Raw genomic sequence first — 21,804 nt, 5'->3', positions numbered from 1 at the left:
ATATAAGCTACCGGCACACCTTTCACCTCCAGGCATCTCCAAAGAACCTCCATAGGAACCTTGTCATATGCTTTCTCTAGGTCAATAAACACCATGTGCAAATCCTTTTTTCTACCAACCTCCTGATAAGGTGGATAGCTTCCGTTGTGGAACGACCCGGCATGAACCCAAATTGGTTGTCGGATATAGACACTGACCTTCTCACCCTCCCTTCCACCATGCACTCTCTCCTAAACTTTCGTAGTGTAACTTAGTAACTTGATGCCCCTATAGTTGTTACAATTCTGAATGTCACCTTTGTTCTTGTACAATGGTACCATCGTACTCCACCTCCATTCACCTGGCATCCTCTTCGTCACGAAGATAACATTAAACAGCGCAGTTAGCCATTCCAAGCCTGCTCTACCTGGCCACACACCTCCACAATTCCACCGGAATTTCGTCCGGCCCGGTCACGGTGATTCGGCCCCTACTCATCTTATATATTTTATTAATATTTCAAATTATTAACTACTTTCATTTATAATGCTTTTTATATAATTTTTAGACATGTAAATGTTATCTCTAAAAATTGACTTATACTACTTTCTATGTAGTTTTAAACATGCAAATTTTATTTTTGTTTGATTTTTGCGATTAAAATTAAATACTTTGACTTCGACCCAGGGGGAAGAAAGTGAAACGGGGGAGTATAATTTTTGACAAAAGACCTCTTGCATTTTTTTTCTTTTGACATAAACTCTAATAATAATAATAACAAATTATAATATAAGTCAAGAAGAATGATACCCATTACTTTCTTGAGTCTCTATGTCTCTCTCAATTCTCAAAGCTTGCAACTCTGTTCATTAGCCACTCTTCTTTACTTTCACTAAATTCAGTTCCCAAGATTTTCTTTAGGGTTTTACTTCCTTTTTTTTTTTTTTGTTTCTCTGATAATTGTTACATTTAATGGAAACTAGTAACAAGAGATCATTAGCTGAAGAGGATGACAAGAATTGTAATAACAACCTTAACAGCAAATTTGATCCTCCTCTTCCTCTTGTAAAGGTAACTTTTTTCTTTCTTTTTTCTTGTTATCTTTTGCTGTAAAACGCTTACAAAGGATACTGTATATGGGTTTTGTTTGTCTGTTTCATATTTCTGCTTTTACCCATTTATTTCTTTGAGCTATGGATTTTTTTTTCTTTTTCTGAGAAATTCTTTTGTTGGGTTTCTATATCTTAATTCATATCCTTTTCTTGCTTGTATAACATTTTTGAGTTAGGATTTTGAATTCCCTTCTAAAAGAGATTTTTTTTTTTTTGCTTGGATATCACTCAATTTCCTCTTTTTCCAGGCTGAATTATGATTTTCTTGGATTGTTTTTCTTTTGCAAAATTCTCTATGTATTCTTAAAAATATCTTCAAGGGCAAAAGGATTCAAGTTATGTGCACTGATAATGTTATGTGCGATGCTTCATGCACTGGGCTGCCCGGTTTATTGCACCGACGGGGTAAACAATTTTGTACACTATCGGTGTATTTTGGCCTTTTATAGAAATTGATTCCCTTTTTTCAAGATATCAATTAATGTTTGTATAGAGAATTACTTGTCTTCCCCTCGAGCCGAGGGTGTTTTGGAAGCAAACTCTCTACCACCCAAGGGTAGGGGTAAGGTCTGCGTACACACTACCCTCCCAAGACCCCACTTGTGGGATTTCACTGGCTTTGTTGTTGTTGTTGTTATTGTTGTTGTTGTCAGTGGCGGATTCAGAACTTAAATTATGTGGGTTCGGCCTTTAAAGTTCTTAGTATTGAACTTAATATATACCGAAAATTATGGGTTTATATTCACAATTTGTTTCAATTTCAATGAATTTTTACATATAAATTTGTATTCCGCGTAAAAAGTTATGGGTTCAATTGAACCTGTTACTATATGACTGCATCCGCCTCTGGTTGTTGTTGTATAGAGAATTACTTGTAGTTGACTTTTAAGTGACATGATGTTGTAAATATTTTTTAGACCGTATGTTCATAGAACTTATACTCCAAAGATTTTGGATGTTTAGGATTGTGCAAGGAATTTCTGAACTGGTTTGATTTGTGTCTTGATCACCTACTGCTTTGTATATTATTTTTGGCATGAATTGTTTATCTTTGCTTCAACATCATTCTTGGAACAAATTCTTGTTACCAATGCCGCGTGCTGAATCTTTGTATCGGAGAAGTGTTTCATGATTATATCTTTGTTTCATTGCAAATTGATACAGTTATAGTTTTGTGTGGTGAGAGACAAAAAGTGGATTAGTAACTCCGGTGTTGTGGTTCTCAAATTCTTTTAGGTTGGTGAATCAAGTGAAATAGTAGAAGAACTACAACTCTGCGAACGGCAAAGACAACAAAATCTACTTGTGGAAGTACCGGAAAGAACCGTTGATGGACCAATAGAGGATTTTGTGAGGATAAACATGTTGTCCCCGTCGCCAACTCAAACTCCCAAAAGAGTGAATTTTTCTCCATTACCAAGCCCAAGCCATGTTAAAGTAAACGGATCTCCAGGCCCCTCGTTATCGAGGGCTAAATCGTCAATCAAATCTCTCCTTCCTAAATTAAGTTTCAAATTCCGGAATAGGACGACTGATATTGAAAAGGCTGCAATGTTAGCTCTGGGAGCCTCTCCGCAAACTCAGGACAGGCCTTTGATTTTCAGGACTCTATCTGTTAAAAGGATTTTCACTCCAAAGATGAAAAGAACTTCATCGTTGCCTGTAACTCCAATTGAACACTCTAATCCTGAATCAACGCATAGTGGCTACGGAAATACAGCATTCGATTCAGTTGTAAGTTCTTATATGTGTGCCCGTCTTTTTATATGCAAAATTCTCAGAGAGAGTATGTTACATTGGGTGATGAAAGATGAGTGTAGTTAAAAGACGAGCATAATTATTGTTCTCCAATTACAGTACTCTAAAGTCTTAATTTGTTTACCTAGATGTATATACTGATCATGGATCTTCTTATGATTTGTTGGCATAAATATAAAGGTTTTGATAGATTAAGGTCTTTGTAATTTCACATAACCTTCAAAATTTCTGGACAATTCATTCTTACCAAAATCTTACAAATTCACCATCTACTAGAAAGCAGGAGCTAGACATCCCATACCTCGCTCACATTCAGTGCCTACACTAATCAAAGATGGGACCATAAAACAGATGGATTACATAGGGAGCATCTATCGTGTAGTCCCCTCTACTCCTCACGTGCCAAGACATGATGCTTCATCATTAAATGCGACTCCAACTCTTAGCGCAGGTAATTTATGTCTATAATCATGTTTGATGCATTGTCATATAATAAGGGCTTGGTTCTGCAAGCCTGTGATTCTCTGTTAGTTACATTATTCGTGCTTTATTTTGTCTGAAGCTATAATTCTAGTAAGAAGCAGCTGCATACGAATATAGTGGAGTGCTGTCTCAACTTATCTTAGGAGGCCATACTAAGTAGGATTTCATACTACAGATTGCGATTTATAAAATTTTGGCCGCTCGGTGATCATCTGCGTATAGGAATATGTACACGCCAATTTCTGATAGACAGCAATTTTTGTGGATAAGAGTTGTTGGAAGTTGAGTTATAGCGTTTATAATCCATATAATCATTGTTTAAAATCTTGTAGCTGTAAGAAGCTGTACTTAACCTATATTTGGAGAAAGAATATTCTTTAAATCTAGATAACAGTATTCTTATGCAGCATTGCATTTACAGCTTGAACCCTCTATTCGACTCACCTAGGATAACTAACCTACACCTTTCTTAGTGTTATGGTTTCAGATGGAAATGCTAATATTGGTGAAGACATCACTCAAGAAGATGCTGTCTGCAGAATCTGCTTCGTTGAACTTGGGGAGGGTTCGGAAACTTTGAAGATGGAATGTAGCTGTAAAGGTGAACTAGCCTTAGCTCATCAAGAATGTGCTATAAAATGGTTTAGCATAAAAGGCAACAAGATCTGTGATGTCTGCAACGAAGAGGTTCTGAACTTACCTGTCACTCTTTTGCGGATTCAAAGTACTAATCGTAGAGGAAATGGACCTCAAGCTGAAGCTGGACGATACAGGTATACGCATGAACTTTCTTTTGTTGCTCTGTATCAGTTGTTATGATGAAATAGTTTAAGTTGAATTACATCGTACCTATAAAAAAGTTTTAAGCTGAATTACATGGTATTTTACTTGAGCTATGAAAACTGCTTACAGGGTTTGGCAAGATGTTCCTGTTCTTGTCATCGTCAGCATGCTTGCCTACTTTTGTTTTCTGGAGCAGCTTTTGGTGAGCAAAGATTATACAGTAATATATTATCCTACTCCAGAAAAGGGTCCTAAATAGTTTTTTGTTTACAGGTTACCAGAATGGGATCGGGCGCCATTGCTATATCTCTGCCTTTTTCATGCATATTGGGTCTCTTTGCTTCCATGACATCGACAACTATGGGTACATGAACTAAATTCCCTCTGATCACTAGCTTCTTTCAAATTTGACAGTGTTGGTTTATATCAATGTGGTAATTAAACATACAAACTACATGCTTTACGTGATCAGTAATAAGACGATATGCTTGGATTTATGCTGTCATTCAGTTTGGCTTGGTGGTTCTGTTTGCTCATGTTTTCTACTCAGTGGTAAGTAGTGCTTCAGCTCAAATAAACAAAAAACTTAAACACATGGCCAACTAGAAAGAAAAAAGATTATGTGATTCTCTTGAATTGCCTTGGGCTCCACCTAATACTAAAAGCTTTTTATCTTTTGCTCGGAATTGTAGCTTCGAGTGCAAGCAGTTTTATCGATTCTTCTTGCCACCTTTGTGGGTTTTGGGGGTACAATGTGTGGGACTTCTATTCTTCTTGAGCTTTTGAAATTGAGGAGGAGATGGAATTCGCAACGTGAATCTCAGGAAGGGACGCGTCCAAATCAATCATCTGAAGTTAGTCCGGCGCCCCAGGTGGAAAGCCAACTGCATGGAGCTGAAGCTGGTACTTCTGGAGCTGCGCATGGAAGCTGAACGCAAGGAACAGATAATCTACTTATATTCAAGATTAAAACAGTTTCCGTCTCGTGTAAGAAAATCATTGGAGTGTATAGCTAGTCGTTGCAAGTCACAACTGTACAGTTTTGAGTTACGCGGCTGGTTCATTGTTCCAGCAGATAGGTAGTGCTTGAAAGAGAAACTGAAATAATGTAAATATCAGAATGTAACTAAGATTGATTTTCTCCTTTCCTTTTTTGTTAAAAATGTAATATTGTATCTTTCCTCCTACTTTTCTATTCGATTGCTTGGCACATCTTTGTTCACATGTTATAGTTTACTGGTATTTGTGGGAGTCTCCCAGATAATATAGGTGGCTTGGATCCTAACTAGGCTTCTTCTCCTCCCCATTCCCTTTCTTCCCATGTAGTAGAGTATTTTTAAAAAATATTTCTATAATCTTTTTTTATTACCGAGAAATCCCTGAAGGTCAGTCGTGCACGATTCAAAACTCGGTGGATAAGGAGTCTATCCCTCTATCATTTTTCACTTAAATATTAGGCTTTTGTCTACGACAAGGTTTGGACCTGTAACTTTGCGCCTACCCCACACATCACAAGCTGACATTTAATTGTCTTAGTTTGTTTTTCTACCAAGTCACAATATGTTATTGCCTTTAATGGAAAGGAGTTATTCCATCAAAAATCACAATATAGTAAAAAGAAAAGGGCTCAATGACAATAATGACTATACTTGCACAAAGAAAAATTCCATGAAAAAACGCATTATAAGCTTATCAACCCCATAAAACCATGGCCAAAATGTTGGACAGGGCAAAACATGAGGTTAACCCAATGCAAATCAAATGTCAACCAGTAGTTCCTATGCAAAATTGGCTAAAAAGAAAGAAAGAAAGAAAAGAACAAAGGGGAAAATAGGAGGTGTTAAGGAGTTCTGAGAGGGTGGAAACTAGTGACACATCTCAAAAGATGTTGATAATTATTTCAACCTATCAGTTTAAATATTCTCTTAACATTTCATACTTACACGCGACGTATGCACCCTTCTTCCAACCTCATCTTGCTCCCAGCAGCAAATTCATTGTTCGCTATACAATTGGTCAGTTAATCTCACCGCACAACCTCATATCATATGCTTATCAGCATCGAGCAAACTAATTGAAGAGCAGTGAATGTCAGTATGTAAAAGACCTCCATTTACTGCATTCTCCATTTTTGCACTCCACCGTAATAATGTATGTCATTACTTGTAATTTGAAGTAACAACCTTCCCCGATATAGATTGCTTCTCCTTAAGACTGGTACTCAATAAAGAATCCGAGTTGCTTGATGGGCTTTCACCAAAGCCTGGTCTCATCCAAATCTTAATGTGCCCCTCCCGGCAGACAGTAAGGACTGATTCATGAGTAAATATTAAACTAGAGAGTGGTTCAGTATGAACACGATGAGTAACCAGGGGTGATATTTTTGGAATATCTCGCATGCTTGGAGCAGGTTGCAAAGTACCAACGGGGCAAGCATTATCCCAATGTGACGACTGACTCCCGGTGCTGAAAGTTGGAGATCCACCAGGAGGACGGCGCATTGGTACTACAATTTCATCCATTTCAAGATCCCATAGAAGTAATTGCGTATCCTGAAAAAATATATCAAGGTTATAGACAGTCAAACAAGGAGATATCAAGGAGGTAAAAGCTGCACCAGATCGTAGAGCAATTAACAATAATATCTTTCACGATATTGAAAGTAGGACTCAAACTCCAACATTGCTCTGACTGGTTTTCACCTACAGTTAAAGATTACTTGGAACCAGATTTTCATTCTGCTTGATCTTAACTACTGACTAATCAAACCAAGTAGAACGTTGGCTATTTGCAGACTGATCTGGAAAACTTTTGTCCATAACAGAAGTATGTTCAATTCATACTAGGCTCAACTATCGGATAAGCATGTTAAAGAGAAAATCCTCCGCTTAGTAGGTTCCTTGTGGAGATTAGCTCCAACCCGCTACCAGCAAGGAAATACAAATTTCACGATACTAAGACAAAACATATTTAAAAAATATATAATTTTTACAAATATCCTCGAAACAATAAAATTACGATTAGAAAAAATTTATTTACAATATTTATTCACAAATGAAACGCACTGGTAAAGATGCTGGATATTTGGATTTCACCTGAAAACTACAAAGTTATGTTCGGTTAAGAGGGAAAAAAAGAAGATAAATTTGATTTCATTTCCTTTGTTGAGCAAGAGAAAAATATAAGCTTCAACTCGGATAAAGTGTTCATCTTGAATAGGCACATAAGATTCTAGTTTCAAATGTGATTCAAACAGCTATAGTGCTTCATGCAACCTGGGTTCGACTCCCCCCAGTGGGATCTCATCTTAAATTTCTTTTTCCCATTAGTTATAGTACTTCATTTGAACAATACCTGACCAACAGAACCAAATCGGTAGACAACACTTTCATCTGTGCCATCTGAATTTGGTGCTGACCAATATGAATCAAATGCCACTCCGCTTACCTATCAGACACGAGTCAAGACAATAAGGAAGACTTCAATATCACAGAGAAGAAAAGGTAAGTCATGCTAATCCGCTACAAACTCACCCAAGAGTTGTGTCCCTCACCCCATGCAACTACTTTACGTTCCTCCACGCTCCAAACCTGAACTAGGTCATCTTCTCCACCAGTTAAAACGTACTTCCCGTCCATACTGTCAGTTCATGCACTCTCAGTAAAACTTTTCTCTACTCAAAACATTATAACAACAAATTTGAAGGAAGAAAGAAAATATATACTAAGGGGAAGGATCCTAAGTTTAAATGGGAAGGAAAAAGCAACTTCAAGACACAAATATATATTGTATCTACAACACCACACACACTCACCTCCAAGCACAACATAATAGAGCACCATAGTAGCTTTTCCCACCACATATAAGCTGTTCATTTTTGTAGTCAAATACTCGCAGATAACCTGTATTTAATTAGGCCATTTTAAGCCGAGTTAACAATGAAAAGAACAAAAAAAGATTCAAAAGTCATCAGATGAAGAAAATACCATCCCTCCCTACAGTTGCAATATATGACCCATCATTTGAGATAGCAATGCTATTGATTGAACCTTGACAAATATGCCATCTAGCTATAGGGTTCTGCATAAGGAAATTGAAGAAAGAACTATAAAGCCAAATGATAAAAGGTGAAAGGAATAACTTAAATTGCTATTCAGTATTCACAGAGTTCATATTAAATTGGTTCGCGGTTTTACTACTGCATTTTCCTTTTGTCCGTAGCATTGTCCAATTTGAGACCACAGGTAAGACCATGAAATCATTGTGTACGTGTTTCATGATTTCTTCTTTTTTTCTATTTTTTTTACTTTGTGTAATGATTATATGACAATTATTTGCCATGTCTTTTGTTTGTCTTTTTTATGAATCCGTGTGGTAACTTTTATCTATCGGATTTGACATACCTGTATGATAAAACAAAGCAATTAATGGTCTTACTCTGGATTATAGTCTGAATTGATAATATATGAATGTTTTGTAATCTTCCATACTGGTAGACATATGGAACTACAATATTGAGGAAACCTAAGTTGCTCCGACATGGCAGTTTAGGTGTCCCACCCGTGTCGACACGACACTAGTATGGGTGTGCGTATGGGATCCGTACCATATCTAGCAAATCAATCCTTTACTTATCTACAACTTGACTTGAGAATAAAAAAGATATCTACACCTTACCAGCTATACGTAAGTATTCCACAAAATTTCTCATAATTTAGAGATATTATAATATTTTTACTTTTTTGAATTTTTTTTAGCTGGATCCCTACACCCGTATCCGTATTAGGTTCCGTATCCCTTAATCTTAGAATTTACATCTCGAAGGATCTAACCTCTAGATTTGCACCCGTGTCCAAGAAACTTAGGAGAAAACACACTAAAACTTACTACTGATTGCTGAGCAACACGCTCAAATGCTGAGGATTTTATGGACAATATGAATTACTCCCTCCGTTTTAATTTAAATGACACACTTTCCTTATTAATCTGTTCCAAAAAGAATGACACGTTTCGTTTCTGTAATTGGAAACAATTTAACTTTAAACTTTTCATTTTACCTATTTTACCCTTGTGAGAAGTTTATATAGCCACACAAATGTTATAGCCCACAAGGCTTTTGCCCCTTAAGCTTTTAGGATCACATATTTCGAAAGTCTTCTTTTTTTTCTTAAACTATGTGCCTAGTCAAACTACATCATCTAAATTAAAACGGAGGGAGTATATGTTTTCAGAAAATGTTACATTATGCGTTTTATGCTATGGATTATTTGAATGCATGTTGTTAGGAAATATTATTTATGTTCCAAATGAAATGTGTGCACTTATTATTGTTGTTTATATTAATATCTTGTTTTTAGTTAATTTCATTAGGAGTTGAGTGGATTTAATAACTTAATATATGTATAAGGCATAATTGTTTGATAAATTAGGGAAAAGAAGTTGTTCATAAATTCAACACTTAAGCAGTTAAAGGCATTTTCGTAATCTTATCAATTGATACATCATAAAATAACGGATAAAACAATCCAAACAAGCTGCAAACCTCATCAATAAAAGAGTGTCTTTGCTTAGAATAGGCTCGAAAGAAGTAAAGAAGATATCAGTAAGGACTCAGAAAGGTCTAGAAACTAGCAATGTACCTATGCCTCGTGGAAGAGGCTTTTAATAATTAGCTCATGCTAAAGTAACAGAGGACCAACGTCCTCTGATATTTGGCTGGGCTGCAGCTTAAGAAGCTTGTCTTACTCAGAATAATCTTCATAAGAGGGGTTTTGGACTAAGTAATAGGTGCTATTTGTGTGAAGAAGAGACGAAGACTGCGATTTACAAGGCAATGCTGGGAACTCTTTTAATATCCGTGGGATCTCATGGACCATGCCTCATAGAACATTGAAGCAGATTTGGAGAACCATACCTCTGAGAACTTATCAAAAAAAAAAAAAGAACCATACCTCTGCGAATATTTTGGACTATTTGGCTAGAGAGAAATAGAGCTTGTTTTAATGGGCAGAAAGATCATATTTCTAGAGTCAAAAACAAGTCTTTGCATAAATTGTTTCTTTGGTGTAAGAGTAGCTTCACTGATAGTATCAATTAATATATGAACTTTCTGGAATTGTTAGGGAGATGTTGTAGCTGACTGTATGGATATTCATAGTTGTCTTGTGTTACTTTTTGGTACCAGCTTGGTACTCGGTTAATAAAAGTTTTACCTTATCAAAAAGAAAAAAGAAAACACGAGACCAACGTCATCTAATTGCCACATTTGCTGGCTTTATAAACTGTTTTGCAACATCATCTAATCTAGCATGATCGGTGACAGCATAGGTGCAAGGAACACAGAATAAAGAGTAAAATTAGAGATCACTTGGAGATGGTTTAGTCATGTCCTATATGTCTATATAAAACTCCATTCGTAAAGTTAGAAAAAGTACCAAGATCCAGACTAATATCGTTGTACTCATACAACATGACCCCCTCAAATTAACAACTAACAGAAGGATAACTTACAAAAGAGCAAACACCAAAGTTTCTTTAAATCATGTGGAAAAAAGAAGCCGCTTAAGGGCTAATCACATCTCAATCCTCTCATTCACCCATCTGACCTTCGATGCAGGCACTACCTCAATATACGACTACACTCATTAGAAATATTGCCCCACCATATTAAGATGTAAGAAGAATAGAAGGAATATAAGCCCTTTATCCATCGTGTATCAAACAGAAGGAACATGCAGGTGCTTTCTGATAAGTATTCTAATTCAAAGGATTAGAAAGAACCTTAAACAAAAAGAGCAATAAAATACTAGTAAAGTTTGGCATCCATTAGGTATATGATGTAAATACAGATATTATCAGATCGCAGCGAGATTTATTTACAAGGATTAGAAATGATCATCTAAGACTGAGAGGGTGCAAGGAAAACACAATAAAAGGTAAAATGAGAGATCACTTGAGATTGTTTAGTCATGTCCTATATAGACCATCATATGCATGAGCATAGGTGTGACAAAAGAGGAATAAGGTGATGTAAAATACATGAATGGAAGTTATCTTGGTATACCTACAAACCTCTCCAAATCAATGCTTGTTTAGCTAAAAACATGACGAAAACGAAATAAATGATCCATATAGGCTATAGCAACTAGTTGTAATTTAAGGTTTCCTTATTGTGTTACACTTGCATCAAGTCTACTGTGCGTCAAGAGTCTCTTATTCTTTATCCTGATTAGAGACTTGTACGTACGCAAAGGGTTAAGTGTGAGACCTAGAGAACCTCTAATATGCTTTACAAGTCAATTAACTTAGTAGTGAAATTAGTGAACCTAAATATCACGGCATGGATACACAAATCCATACAGCTGACCCCAAATAATTAAGGGATTGAGGTGTGGTTGATCTCTCGATCTCAAAAGATAAACAAATAAATTGGCAATTGTTGGAGACAAACAAGAGACAATTGTTGGCTTGTTTCTCGGTATTTATATCTGTGGCAAATTACTGCAGAAAAGTACTATGTCTATAAGCACAATACCTTACTATAGCGTGCATGGGAAACAGAAAATTGAGTTAGATCCTTGATGACTGGAAATGAAGGATCAGCAGAACCATCTTTGCTCTGCGAAACAACAAATTGCACATCGGTCTACAGAAGTTGGAAATATGAGAATCATTAACATAGAAAATTAGTAAAAACACCATTCAGATTCAATATTTACCTTATCGTAGACATAAAAATTTCCATCTGCATGAGCAACAACAAAAGCGCCATCACTGGTAGGCACCCATGCGACACTAGTACAACGACTGGGTTGAATGCAAAGAAAATTGTTAAATTGGCAAATAAATCATTCTCTTCTTGGTATATAAACCTCTTTGTTTTTTGTGTAACTATCACACTTACAGTACTAGCATGGCTAGACATTGCATGAAACTAATTGTAAAATATTCAACAGTAATGAACACAACAAACACTAAATGAATTATGGATCTTTTGTGAAAAAGGAGGGCTAAAGCGAGAAAGGGCCATCTTTGGGCTCCTGGGTAGGGGCTTTGAGTGGTGGAGTCTACGATGTCAAAAAGTATTAAATGTCTTCTTAAACAATCCTAGATGAAGGATGCTTAAAGAAGGAGTGTGTGGAACACAGATGTTTATATACTATAACAGTATTTCCCATGTCACCAAATTATCACTACAAGTTGTCCTTCCATTAATCAGCATGAAATAGAGGGTGTTTGGATTGGCTTATAAAAAGTAGCTTTTAAGCTAAAAGCCAAAAGCCATAAGTTGGTAATACCCAACTTTTGACTTTTGGCTTATTTTTGTACTTTTTATGCCGAAAAGTAAGTGCTTTTAAGCACTTTTTATCACTGCCAAACACCACACAACTTAAAAAAGTGCTTAAAAGCCAATAAGCACTTAAAACAAGCCAATCCAAACACCCTCATAATATGTTAAACTACTAGTGCAGCTTCAGTCAAACATGTAACAATTTTTCTCTTTATTTAATTTTCTCTTTTGACCAAGGAAGAGTTGATGGAAGGAGCTGAAGATTTTTTATTGTTCCAAGATTTCCTTTGTCTAAATGATGTGCCTTCAAGATCTTACCCCTCTTCTTTTTCTTTGTTCCTTATCTTAGCCTTCAAGATCTTACCCCTCTTCTTTATCTTTGTTCCTTATCTTATTTAGTTGTTTCTATCTTCTCCTTTATTGGGTATCTTCAATCTCCTTAATGCTCTTTCTTATATACAGTGTCTCTTATTTATCCAAAGAAGAACTTTCTTGTCAACTTCAATAACTTTTTGATTACGTGGCGGTTCTTAAAAACTGAAAAATAAATCTTTTTTGATGAAGTAATTTGTTCATTGATGGCATCAAGAAGATGCAGTAGTACAAAAGAGAATACAGCAAAAAGAACTAAGTCAGCTCTAATACAAGGAATGCTAATCTTAGACCAAGGTGCTGACAAAGTTCAGAAAGCTATCAGGGGTGTCTACAGGGGACAATTTGTGCCAACTAAAAAGAAACATTAAGCACCTAGCCTTAATAGAGTGAATTGGAGTTGATACACCATCAAAGCATCTCCTATTTCTTTCTGTCCATAAACACCAAAAAATACTAGAAAGGATCATTCTCCAGACTTGTTTGATGGCTTTATCAACTTTCCATGTGTTCCAGTTTCTAAAGGCTTCCTTTATTGTTTTCATCCTAATCATATTATTGTTTTCATCCTAACACTTCATAGACTAGACTAATCTACTTATCTTCCCTCAACTCAGGGGAGGGGCGAGTTTGTACATGGGAGGTGTCAAAGTATCTCTAATGGTCCATAAGAGACGACCTATAATTAATAATAGAAGTACATTTATAAGCTAATGGAATATTCTTATAAGGTTACTGCTTGTTTTCTTACAATGTTACTTTGAAATATGAGATGGAGTGCCTTAAAGAATATTCAGCAATCATAAATGCCATTTAATAAATGTATTGCAAAAGCAGCATATTTTCTGGATGTCACAACTATGATTACCAATTTAAAATCTAATTTCTGACCCCCATAAATGGGAAATAACCAGCACGATGGCACTTAATTTAAATGATGCTATTATGCCAATCAGCAAAGGCGGCTTCCATTTATAGAGAGTCAGCAAGATTAGTTAAAGAGAACACACGATTCCACCTTTATCAAAAGAGAAAGCTATCTATTATAAAGAAAATCTTAGGGAGCTTGCAAGTTATATTAGCCATCAAAAAGCATATATGACGCCTGTCTGACTAAATATTCATCTATTTCAAACTCAATGAAAAAGATGTCAAGGAAGCCTAGGTGTATAAACATTCTTCCGCAAAAGACAAGATAAAGACAAGAATTGAAGGGTTTGAGCCTTGCCTGTTGTTAACAGCACCATCCTTGTTGTAATGTTGTGCCCCAATAAGCTTCTTCCCAACATCTTGTAGTTGTTGCCGTAAAGATACTGAATAAACTGCAAGTGTGAAAACAGACATTGTAGTTCAAAAGAGAATCCTATTAGAAGCTGTAAACTATATGTCACATAGACTGATAAATGGAAATTTACCATCTCCAGAATTTAAACCAATGAGCAAGTCATGTCCTTCCTTTGCATCCGGATCAAATGCATGGCAAATGGGGTTTGAATTGCTGAAATGTATAGACTTTACAGGATCCTGTACTGGACAGTAAATCTCTTGTAATCTGTATCATCAAATCAACCATCTCAGAAAGCACATTTTTTTATGAGCATACCTTATCTCGAGAATTCAAGTCACTGATAAAAATCGCATCACCAACATTGAACACTAAATAGGTTCCTTTGCCGTCAAAGTTCGAATTGCCAACAGAATTACTTGAACTTGACACCCCAAATGATCCAACCCTACCACTCATGCCACTAATAGACTTACTTCCACCATTTCCTCCAACAAAACTAAGTGTTTTACTACCATTTCCACCTAAGAACCTTGCTGCAGCTGACCTAACACCACTGCTCACTCCAAAACTTGATGATGATTGGGGCTGCGCCTGCATCGGCTTATCCTTGAGATGAGCAAGGGTTACCTGAAAATAAAAATAATTTTACTATTATCTCATTAGTGGATCCTCGATTTCGGGTAAAAAGACAGAAAATGGATTATCCATTCAGAGTTAAAAGGCAGATAAGAACAAAACCAATTTACTGTAAAACTCAATTATTCAAACCCCCATAACATATCTTGAACTTGAAATTAACCTTCTTCTTTTTTTTTTCTTTTTTTGGAAAAGGACTATATCGGCATATCAGCCTCGACTAATCCACTGTGTAACCTGCTACACGCACAAATACAGGTGCCAAGTAAACCTAAAGTAACCCCCTTTTTTCCTTTTTTGGAAAGGATGGTATAGAGGTGTAGAACCTCCATATTTGAAATTAAGCATATTAGCTAACCCCTTCTATACTCTGCTTCAGACATGGATATTACCAAGTCGCCAACCCCAAATCCAATAATCTTGACCATCACACCAAAAAAATACAGCCCGGTGCACCAAGCATCCGGCGTCCACGCAAGGTCCGGGGAAGGCCCGCATCCCAAGGGGTGTGATGTGGGCATCCTACCTTGACGCACCGCATCAGTGGCTGATACCACGGCTCGAACCCGTAACCTATAGGTCACACGGAGACAACTCTACCGTTGCTGCAAGGCTCCCATTCTATATTCAGCTCAAAACATGGATATTACCAAGTGGTTCATGCCCAAAATTCAATCTTGACATTCTTACAAACCACTAAAATTGAAATCAACCATATTAGCCAACCCCCTTCTATACTCAGCTCAAAACATGGATATTACCAAGTGGGTCATGCTCAAAATCCAATCTTGACCATCTTACAGAACATAACATCGAATTAACATCAATAGTCACAATCAAGAATTGAGGGGGAAAAACCACAAAAGCATAAGAGCTAAAGTTTATACCTGAGTAACAGTCTTGCCATGAGCATAGTGAAGAAGACCAGCAGGATGTGTCTTTTCATACTGAAGCTTGTATCTTCCTTCTGGGGTCTTAAAATAAGTCTTCAAACCTGGTGATTGTGCTGCGTTGTTATTGTTCCCCGATTGAGACGACATCGTATTATTATTACTACTACTACTAACCCCAGAATTCATCATTCTTAACCAATCCAAAAAAGAAAAACCCTTGGTCTCTTTCTTATCTACAGTTCAATATATGTGGTTTATACATGTAATAATGAGATCATTTAAGCAATTGGGTCTTTTTGTTCAAAAGTACTCTTAATAAATTGTTGGATGTGAATTGCTTCTCTAGATCAAAGTGTGTAGAGTGATGAAGCTTTGGGAAAGGTGAGATTAACTATTTCTTCTTCTTCTTCTTCTTCTTCTTCTACTTGGCCCCGTTCTTCTTCTTCTGCTGCTGCTACTTTTTCTATTTTCTTTTTCTATTTCGTTGTCTGTTTGAGAGTTTGAGGGGGTTGAGATTCACTAGGAATGTGTTTGTCTCTAATTTGGGCTTTTGGCCTTTGGAAGGTAAAGACTTATCCAATTAATCTATCTCAATTTGATGAATATATAATAAAAGTATAGTTAACTAAAATATATAATTAGAATAGTTTGATATAAATATAGTTTGCTAATAAATATTTAATCTTTTGGAAACTTGCAAAGGAAATAGTGATAAAAATTTGCCCCACTAAACCAGGATTCTTTTGCACCATATAATTTGAGCAGACTTTAATTTCTGTCACAATAATCAAATGCCTAAATTTTGCTTCAAAGCCTCAAAGGTAGTTGAATGTATTTTCTTTTTGCAGATAAACTCTGTTGAGCAAACCACAAAAAAAAAAAAAAAAAATTAAATAAATAAATAAATAAAACTAACGGGGTCAGAATTTGAATAGTGACTAAAAAGGCTATATGTGCGAATGCATGTCCCTTTCTTCTTCTTCTTTTCTTTTTCCTTTTTTTAGTTAAGAGAATACTGTAGAGAAATTTTCAGAAATAGCTATTGTTTAGTGATTATTAACTTCCTATAGCTACTATATACATAATTACTTTCCGTAGCTACCTTTCAGTTGTTATGGTAATGTATTCGATGTATTTGAGCTATTGTATTCATGAATACAGTAGTAAAAATCGGCTAAAAACTAGGGCAGTCTAGTTGTCAGCCGCTGTATTCACATGTATTCATACCATATATTCATGAATACAACGTAATAATAGGTTTCTCAAGTTGTTTAATAATGGAAAGCTGCTAAGTTAACCGGATACACTCCTAATATAACTCACCTAAATCAATTATAATACACAACATTATCAATCCAATTAATGAGAAGATTTATCAGACACTAAACACCAAAAATAATAATATTCTTCAGAGTTTCGGTCCTTTTTTTTTCTGATACAGTTCAAATTTTTTTTTTTGACATTGTTCGAGGTTCTGCTCGGAATTGATATAAGTATCTACAGAAATATTTTGAAATTCGATTTTCTGTATATGAATACATCATATATTTATGTCGGATACAACCTGTAAGAGTAACCTACCGCCTGCATATTTCATAATAAACCTAGTGCTTGTATTCTGTTGTATCTAACAGTTAATGTATTCAAGTTTATTTTTGTATTCACAATACTTTATTTATTCCTAATACATGGTATTACTGCTTTATTAAGTATATTTCATTGGTTGTATTCATTGATTTTCTATTTGTATTTTACTGTATTTCACTGTATTGTTGTTTTAAATACAAATGGATACAGTAAGGTTTAAAATACAGATGAATACAGTTAGATTGAATGCATAACTAATTGATGAATAACATCAAAATGATAGAATTAACAATATATTTAAAAATGTTGTAAGAACTCAAATACATCTAAATACAATAGTCAAAAATCACTGTACAAAATAAAAATTAGTGTATGCTTTATCGAATCCATATAAATACATCTAAATAGAAGAAGAGAAACTCATCGTAGAAACTAAAAATCAATATACGCGGACTCGAATACATGTAAATACATCTACAATTAAGGTCATTGCGTATTTTTGTTCTCCTTTCGCCTTCAATAGTTGCTGATGAACAGAGGTTCCTCTTGAGTGATTTGTAAATCGAAAGATGGCCCTTCGAAATTGAGTGCTTTAGTGGGTATTTCTGCAGAAAACCTAACAATGGTTGATATTTTTTTTAAAAATTGTTGAAGAGAAAATGAAGAAGCTTTAACCGGCCAAAAATCCAAAAACTTTAGTGGTGAGTGGTGAAAATCTGTGTTGATGATTTACGACTTGCACAATTTCATAGTTCTTGACAGAAGCAAGAAATCATGAATCAGAAGGAAAAAAATTTGGTGTCACGCCTCCACGCCCTGTGGAATTGGGAAAGAACAATTTTGAAAAGGATGTTAAGAAAACTTGCAGGAAATCATGGAAAAGCTCACTATTTTCATGGCCGAAGAGTAGTGATAACCATGGAAATCATGAAAAAGCTCACTGTCTATTGGAGGAAACCAGTTTTCTGATTCATATAGGAAAGAATGAGAGAGAGATGGTGGAGCGAGAAATAAGATACTATGCGTGATTTTGGAAGAGAATAAACTGAAAGAATAAGAGAGAGAAATATTAGACAGCGTATTTAATAGCTTAATAGTAGGAAATGACCATAAATACATATTTTGCTATAAAAACTAAAAGGTAGCTATAGAAAATAATATTTTAAAAGAATTTTTATTTATAATAAATAGGTGTAAACCTTTGCTATAGAAGGTAAAATTTTACATGTCAACTTGAGCGGACAGATCACAGGATCCAAATGTTATAGGGTTGGCCAAATCTACACATGACAGAAGTTTATTTGGACAAAAAAAGTCTTGTATAAAATCTCATCCATCTTACTTAAACGCTAATTTCTTATGCATATATTATATTCTTGTTGTTCCCTACGAGTGTGAAGGAACAAACAATCTTGCAATATATATATCTCCTCTTCAATCAATCCAAAAGTTGCATACTCAATAAATATATATAATTATGAACATTAACAACTATTCTATCAATATTTTTGTATAAGTCATTGCTCGCATTAGGGAATGGCATTCTTCTTAAAATTATTGAAGCAAAAATTGGTCTCACAATCCAGATGAACAAGATCTGGATGAGAGCATGACAAATTGTGAGAAATCAAATCTGAGGTAAAGGACGAGAGATCTGATCAAAATGCTAAAACCAGAGCGGAGATTTAACAGCGGTGTATCCTCCTCACAACATTGTTGGTGATGTTACATGTGATCAATAATAAGATTGTATAATATCGTGTCTCGTAAGAAAATCTTTTCTCTCTGTACTCTGCTATTCTACCCTCTCTTTAGTCTTTCAATTGAATTTTTGGACTATATGGTTACTCTACTTTTCTTTGTTATGAGTTTTATATGTAAGAAGGTGGTACATGATAAAAATATATTTTCTGAGATGCTAGAGCATTATTAGGATGCTTTGCCTGTGGAAGAAAAGGAGATTTGCCTATATTTAAAGCAGTTATTTTAAATTTATCCAAATTAGTGGTGGGTGATAAAGAGAAAAAAGAAAGAAATATTAAGGAAATTAAATCAAAAGGATATCTCTAATTAGTAGAGTAAATATTATCATGCATTTATTGTATTTTACGGCTTTTTTTTAGTATGTATTTTATTTGTGAATGAATACTTAAACAAGTGTAAGATCTACAATCCAGAATTACCAAAAAATCTTATTCTATACACGTTGTCGATGCATTAAAATTTTGAAAGAAAAATCTATGAAAGTGCATAAAATAGGCTTCCCGTGTTTCATTTTAGTTTCTTCTGATTTTAGCCTATGCAATTATTCTTTGTTTATTTTATCATAGAAAAAGAGTAATCTTATTAATCAATCGTGAGTATAATTTGGTGTGTTCCCTTGATCGTCTCCGGATTATGCTCCATAAGAAGTGACCGGTTGCATTTCGCTTGATACTGAGAAAAACGTCTCTTGATCAATTCAACTTTGAGAAAGACAGAGTTTTATGCTTGATCGTTTTGTGAATATTTCGAATTTATGAAATTTTTGAAAAGATTTTTTTTTTATGAATATTCCAAAAGTTATAGAAATTTTGAGATGAATTATTCTTTAGTGGTTATGATTAGAATTGAATTGCAAATACCAAATAGAGTAGATCATATTATTATAATTTCTAGATTGTTTATTCATGAAAAAGAAAAAAAGAAGTAAAAGGGGTTCGGAACTTTCTTATATTTTATATAGATTGCTTATTTTCTTGTGTTTAATGTTATTATATGAATAAAATTGGAATTTCTAACATATCGAATTGGTTAGATAAGAGATACATAATTAAATTAATTATTTTTAAAAACTTTCAAGAAAATTTAATAATATGCACATTTATATCAAAAAATATTATGTATAAAAATATATGTCCACAATCACACTTATATAAGTAGCAAAAATATAGTCACATATTTATAAAATAAAGATGGAGTTCCAAAAATTATGTCAAAGTTTGTAATTAAAGGAACACTTTTTCCTTTTCAAAAAACAAAAAAAAAAAAAAAAAAAATGTACGGTAAATCGACAGATCAACGGCTCAAAAGGAACTATCTTTATAAATATTTAAGTACATTAAAAATATACAACTGAACTTTCGGCTATTTATAGTGTTCATATATTAACATATTAATTTTATTATAACTATGAGGTTTTCTTTATAATCGCGCGAAGCGCGAATATTTTCCCTAGTTTACTATATATGTGTAACACCCATAAATTCGGCTTAGGTATGAATGAGTTAAAGGAGTAGTAAGGTTATATTTTGGACATGTGAAGTCCCATCGGGATGATTATGGGTGAAAATAGTTATTTCAAAATCAAGATGGAAAGTGAGGTGCATAAGATTTGACAAAATCGACTAAGTTTGCAGAAGGTCTGTCTTCCAGTAGGGTTTAGTAAATATGTGTAAGGAATTTGTGAAAACTCAAAGCATGAAAGTTGTAGGCCTTTGAAATATCTTTCCAACGATATATTATGGAGTCTGAACGGATCTCTGTGCAAAAAGTTATGTGTGTTTTACAGAACAGTATGCGATATGCGCACCCTGTAGCGCGCCCCTAGCGCGGCCGCGCTTCTTTTGAGGCAGTGTTACTGCCGTTTTGCGCGGTCAGTAGCGCGACCAGGTCTTCAGGTGCGTGGGCGCGCTCGTGGGGGGTCGTCTTAAAGCCCTACTTCGTCCCCCACAGCTCCAAAACATAAAAACTTGCTCTAGAAAGGGGAACTCTCAAAAATCTAACTCCTTAAGGGTCCTTCCACCATCCAAGGTAAGTTCTAATGGTGATTCTAAGTTAATTTTAATTTCCCAATATCTTATTAACATTGGTAAACCCTCTATATCATTAGATATTCGATTGATACATCATTGTTGAGAGAAGGAAGCCTAGAACTCGAATTCAAGAAGATTGAACGTCAAGAAGGTAATGTCTTCACCATCTAATTGATTCTAGCATTGGTTTAATGATTTTAAACCCTAGTTCATGAGATATGAGTTGATGGGTTGGATAGAAAAGCATGAACGATTATAGGTTTGGGGTATTTGATTGTTGATTATTGGTTAAGGGTGTTGCTTACTTTATGGGTGATAAAGAATAATGTTGATTATAACCATTTGAGACTTTAGAATTTATCTAGGAACAAGAGAATGGGTTATTGGGTGTAGAGACACCATTAATAAGGACTATGAAGCTTTATGTCACCAAGTGTGTGAGAAAATGCTTAAGCGACTAAAACATGAGAATTATTGCTAATATGGAATTCCTTTGACTTGTATTGATATAGATTAAAGTTGAAAGGGTTGGCGAATGTTGTATTACGCTCAAGAGCAGGAAGTTAAGGTATGTGAGGCTAACTCTCTATGTTTGGGAATTTTAATGATTCTCCCTACACTACGTTTCTTTTAGATGTTACTAATTGCCTCAGAAATATAGTTTAGCCTAGTTCCTTAAATAGTTGCAGAACTTCTGTTCTCTAGCTTCATAACTCGTTCACCACTTTCATTCTGAACGTTGTGAGCTAAATGCGCATTCAATATAGACTTGGGTTTGATTCCCCCGAGTCTTAGTATAGATTACTCAGTATGCCATAAACAGTTGAAG

At 35.0% G+C, this 21,804-nt stretch overlaps 2 protein-coding genes across 3 annotated transcripts; one reads left to right on the top strand and one right to left on the bottom strand.

Moving 5' to 3' along the window:
- Positions 770–5,344, top strand: LOC109229612. Of its 2 annotated transcripts, XM_019395120.1 has the most exons (8): positions 771–1,050; positions 2,328–2,825; positions 3,126–3,300; positions 3,820–4,105; positions 4,245–4,317; positions 4,389–4,479; positions 4,588–4,667; positions 4,808–5,344. In XM_019395120.1, exons 1-8 carry the CDS (start codon positions 952–954, stop codon positions 5,045–5,047), a joined length of 1,542 nt encoding a protein of 513 aa, XP_019250665.1. In that variant the 5' UTR covers positions 771–951; the 3' UTR covers positions 5,048–5,344. The 2 variants fall into 2 exon arrangements, with proteins under 2 accessions (XP_019250666.1, XP_019250665.1); XM_019395121.1 differs by lacking the exon at positions 4,588–4,667 and having other exon boundaries at positions 770–1,050; positions 4,808–4,992.
- LOC109229611 (WD repeat-containing protein 20-like) lies at positions 5,747–16,175 on the bottom strand. Its single transcript, XM_019395119.1, has 11 exons — positions 15,589–16,175; positions 14,381–14,692; positions 14,193–14,301; positions 14,006–14,099; positions 11,834–11,921; positions 11,650–11,733; positions 8,102–8,195; positions 7,930–8,017; positions 7,649–7,754; positions 7,470–7,562; positions 5,747–6,667 (listed from the first exon to the last, which is right to left on the bottom strand). The coding sequence occupies exons 1-11, from the start codon at positions 15,781–15,783 to the stop codon at positions 6,275–6,277; spliced, it is 1,656 nt and encodes a 551-aa protein (XP_019250664.1). The 5' UTR covers positions 15,784–16,175; the 3' UTR covers positions 5,747–6,274.

The sequence above is a fragment of the Nicotiana attenuata genome, chromosome 7 (genome assembly GCF_001879085.1).
Source record: "Nicotiana attenuata strain UT chromosome 7, NIATTr2, whole genome shotgun sequence".
Classification (NCBI taxonomy): Eukaryota; Viridiplantae; Streptophyta; class Magnoliopsida; order Solanales; family Solanaceae; genus Nicotiana; species Nicotiana attenuata.
Note: the sequence above shows the minus strand (reverse complement) of the source record. Positions and strands in the feature narration are given on the sequence as shown.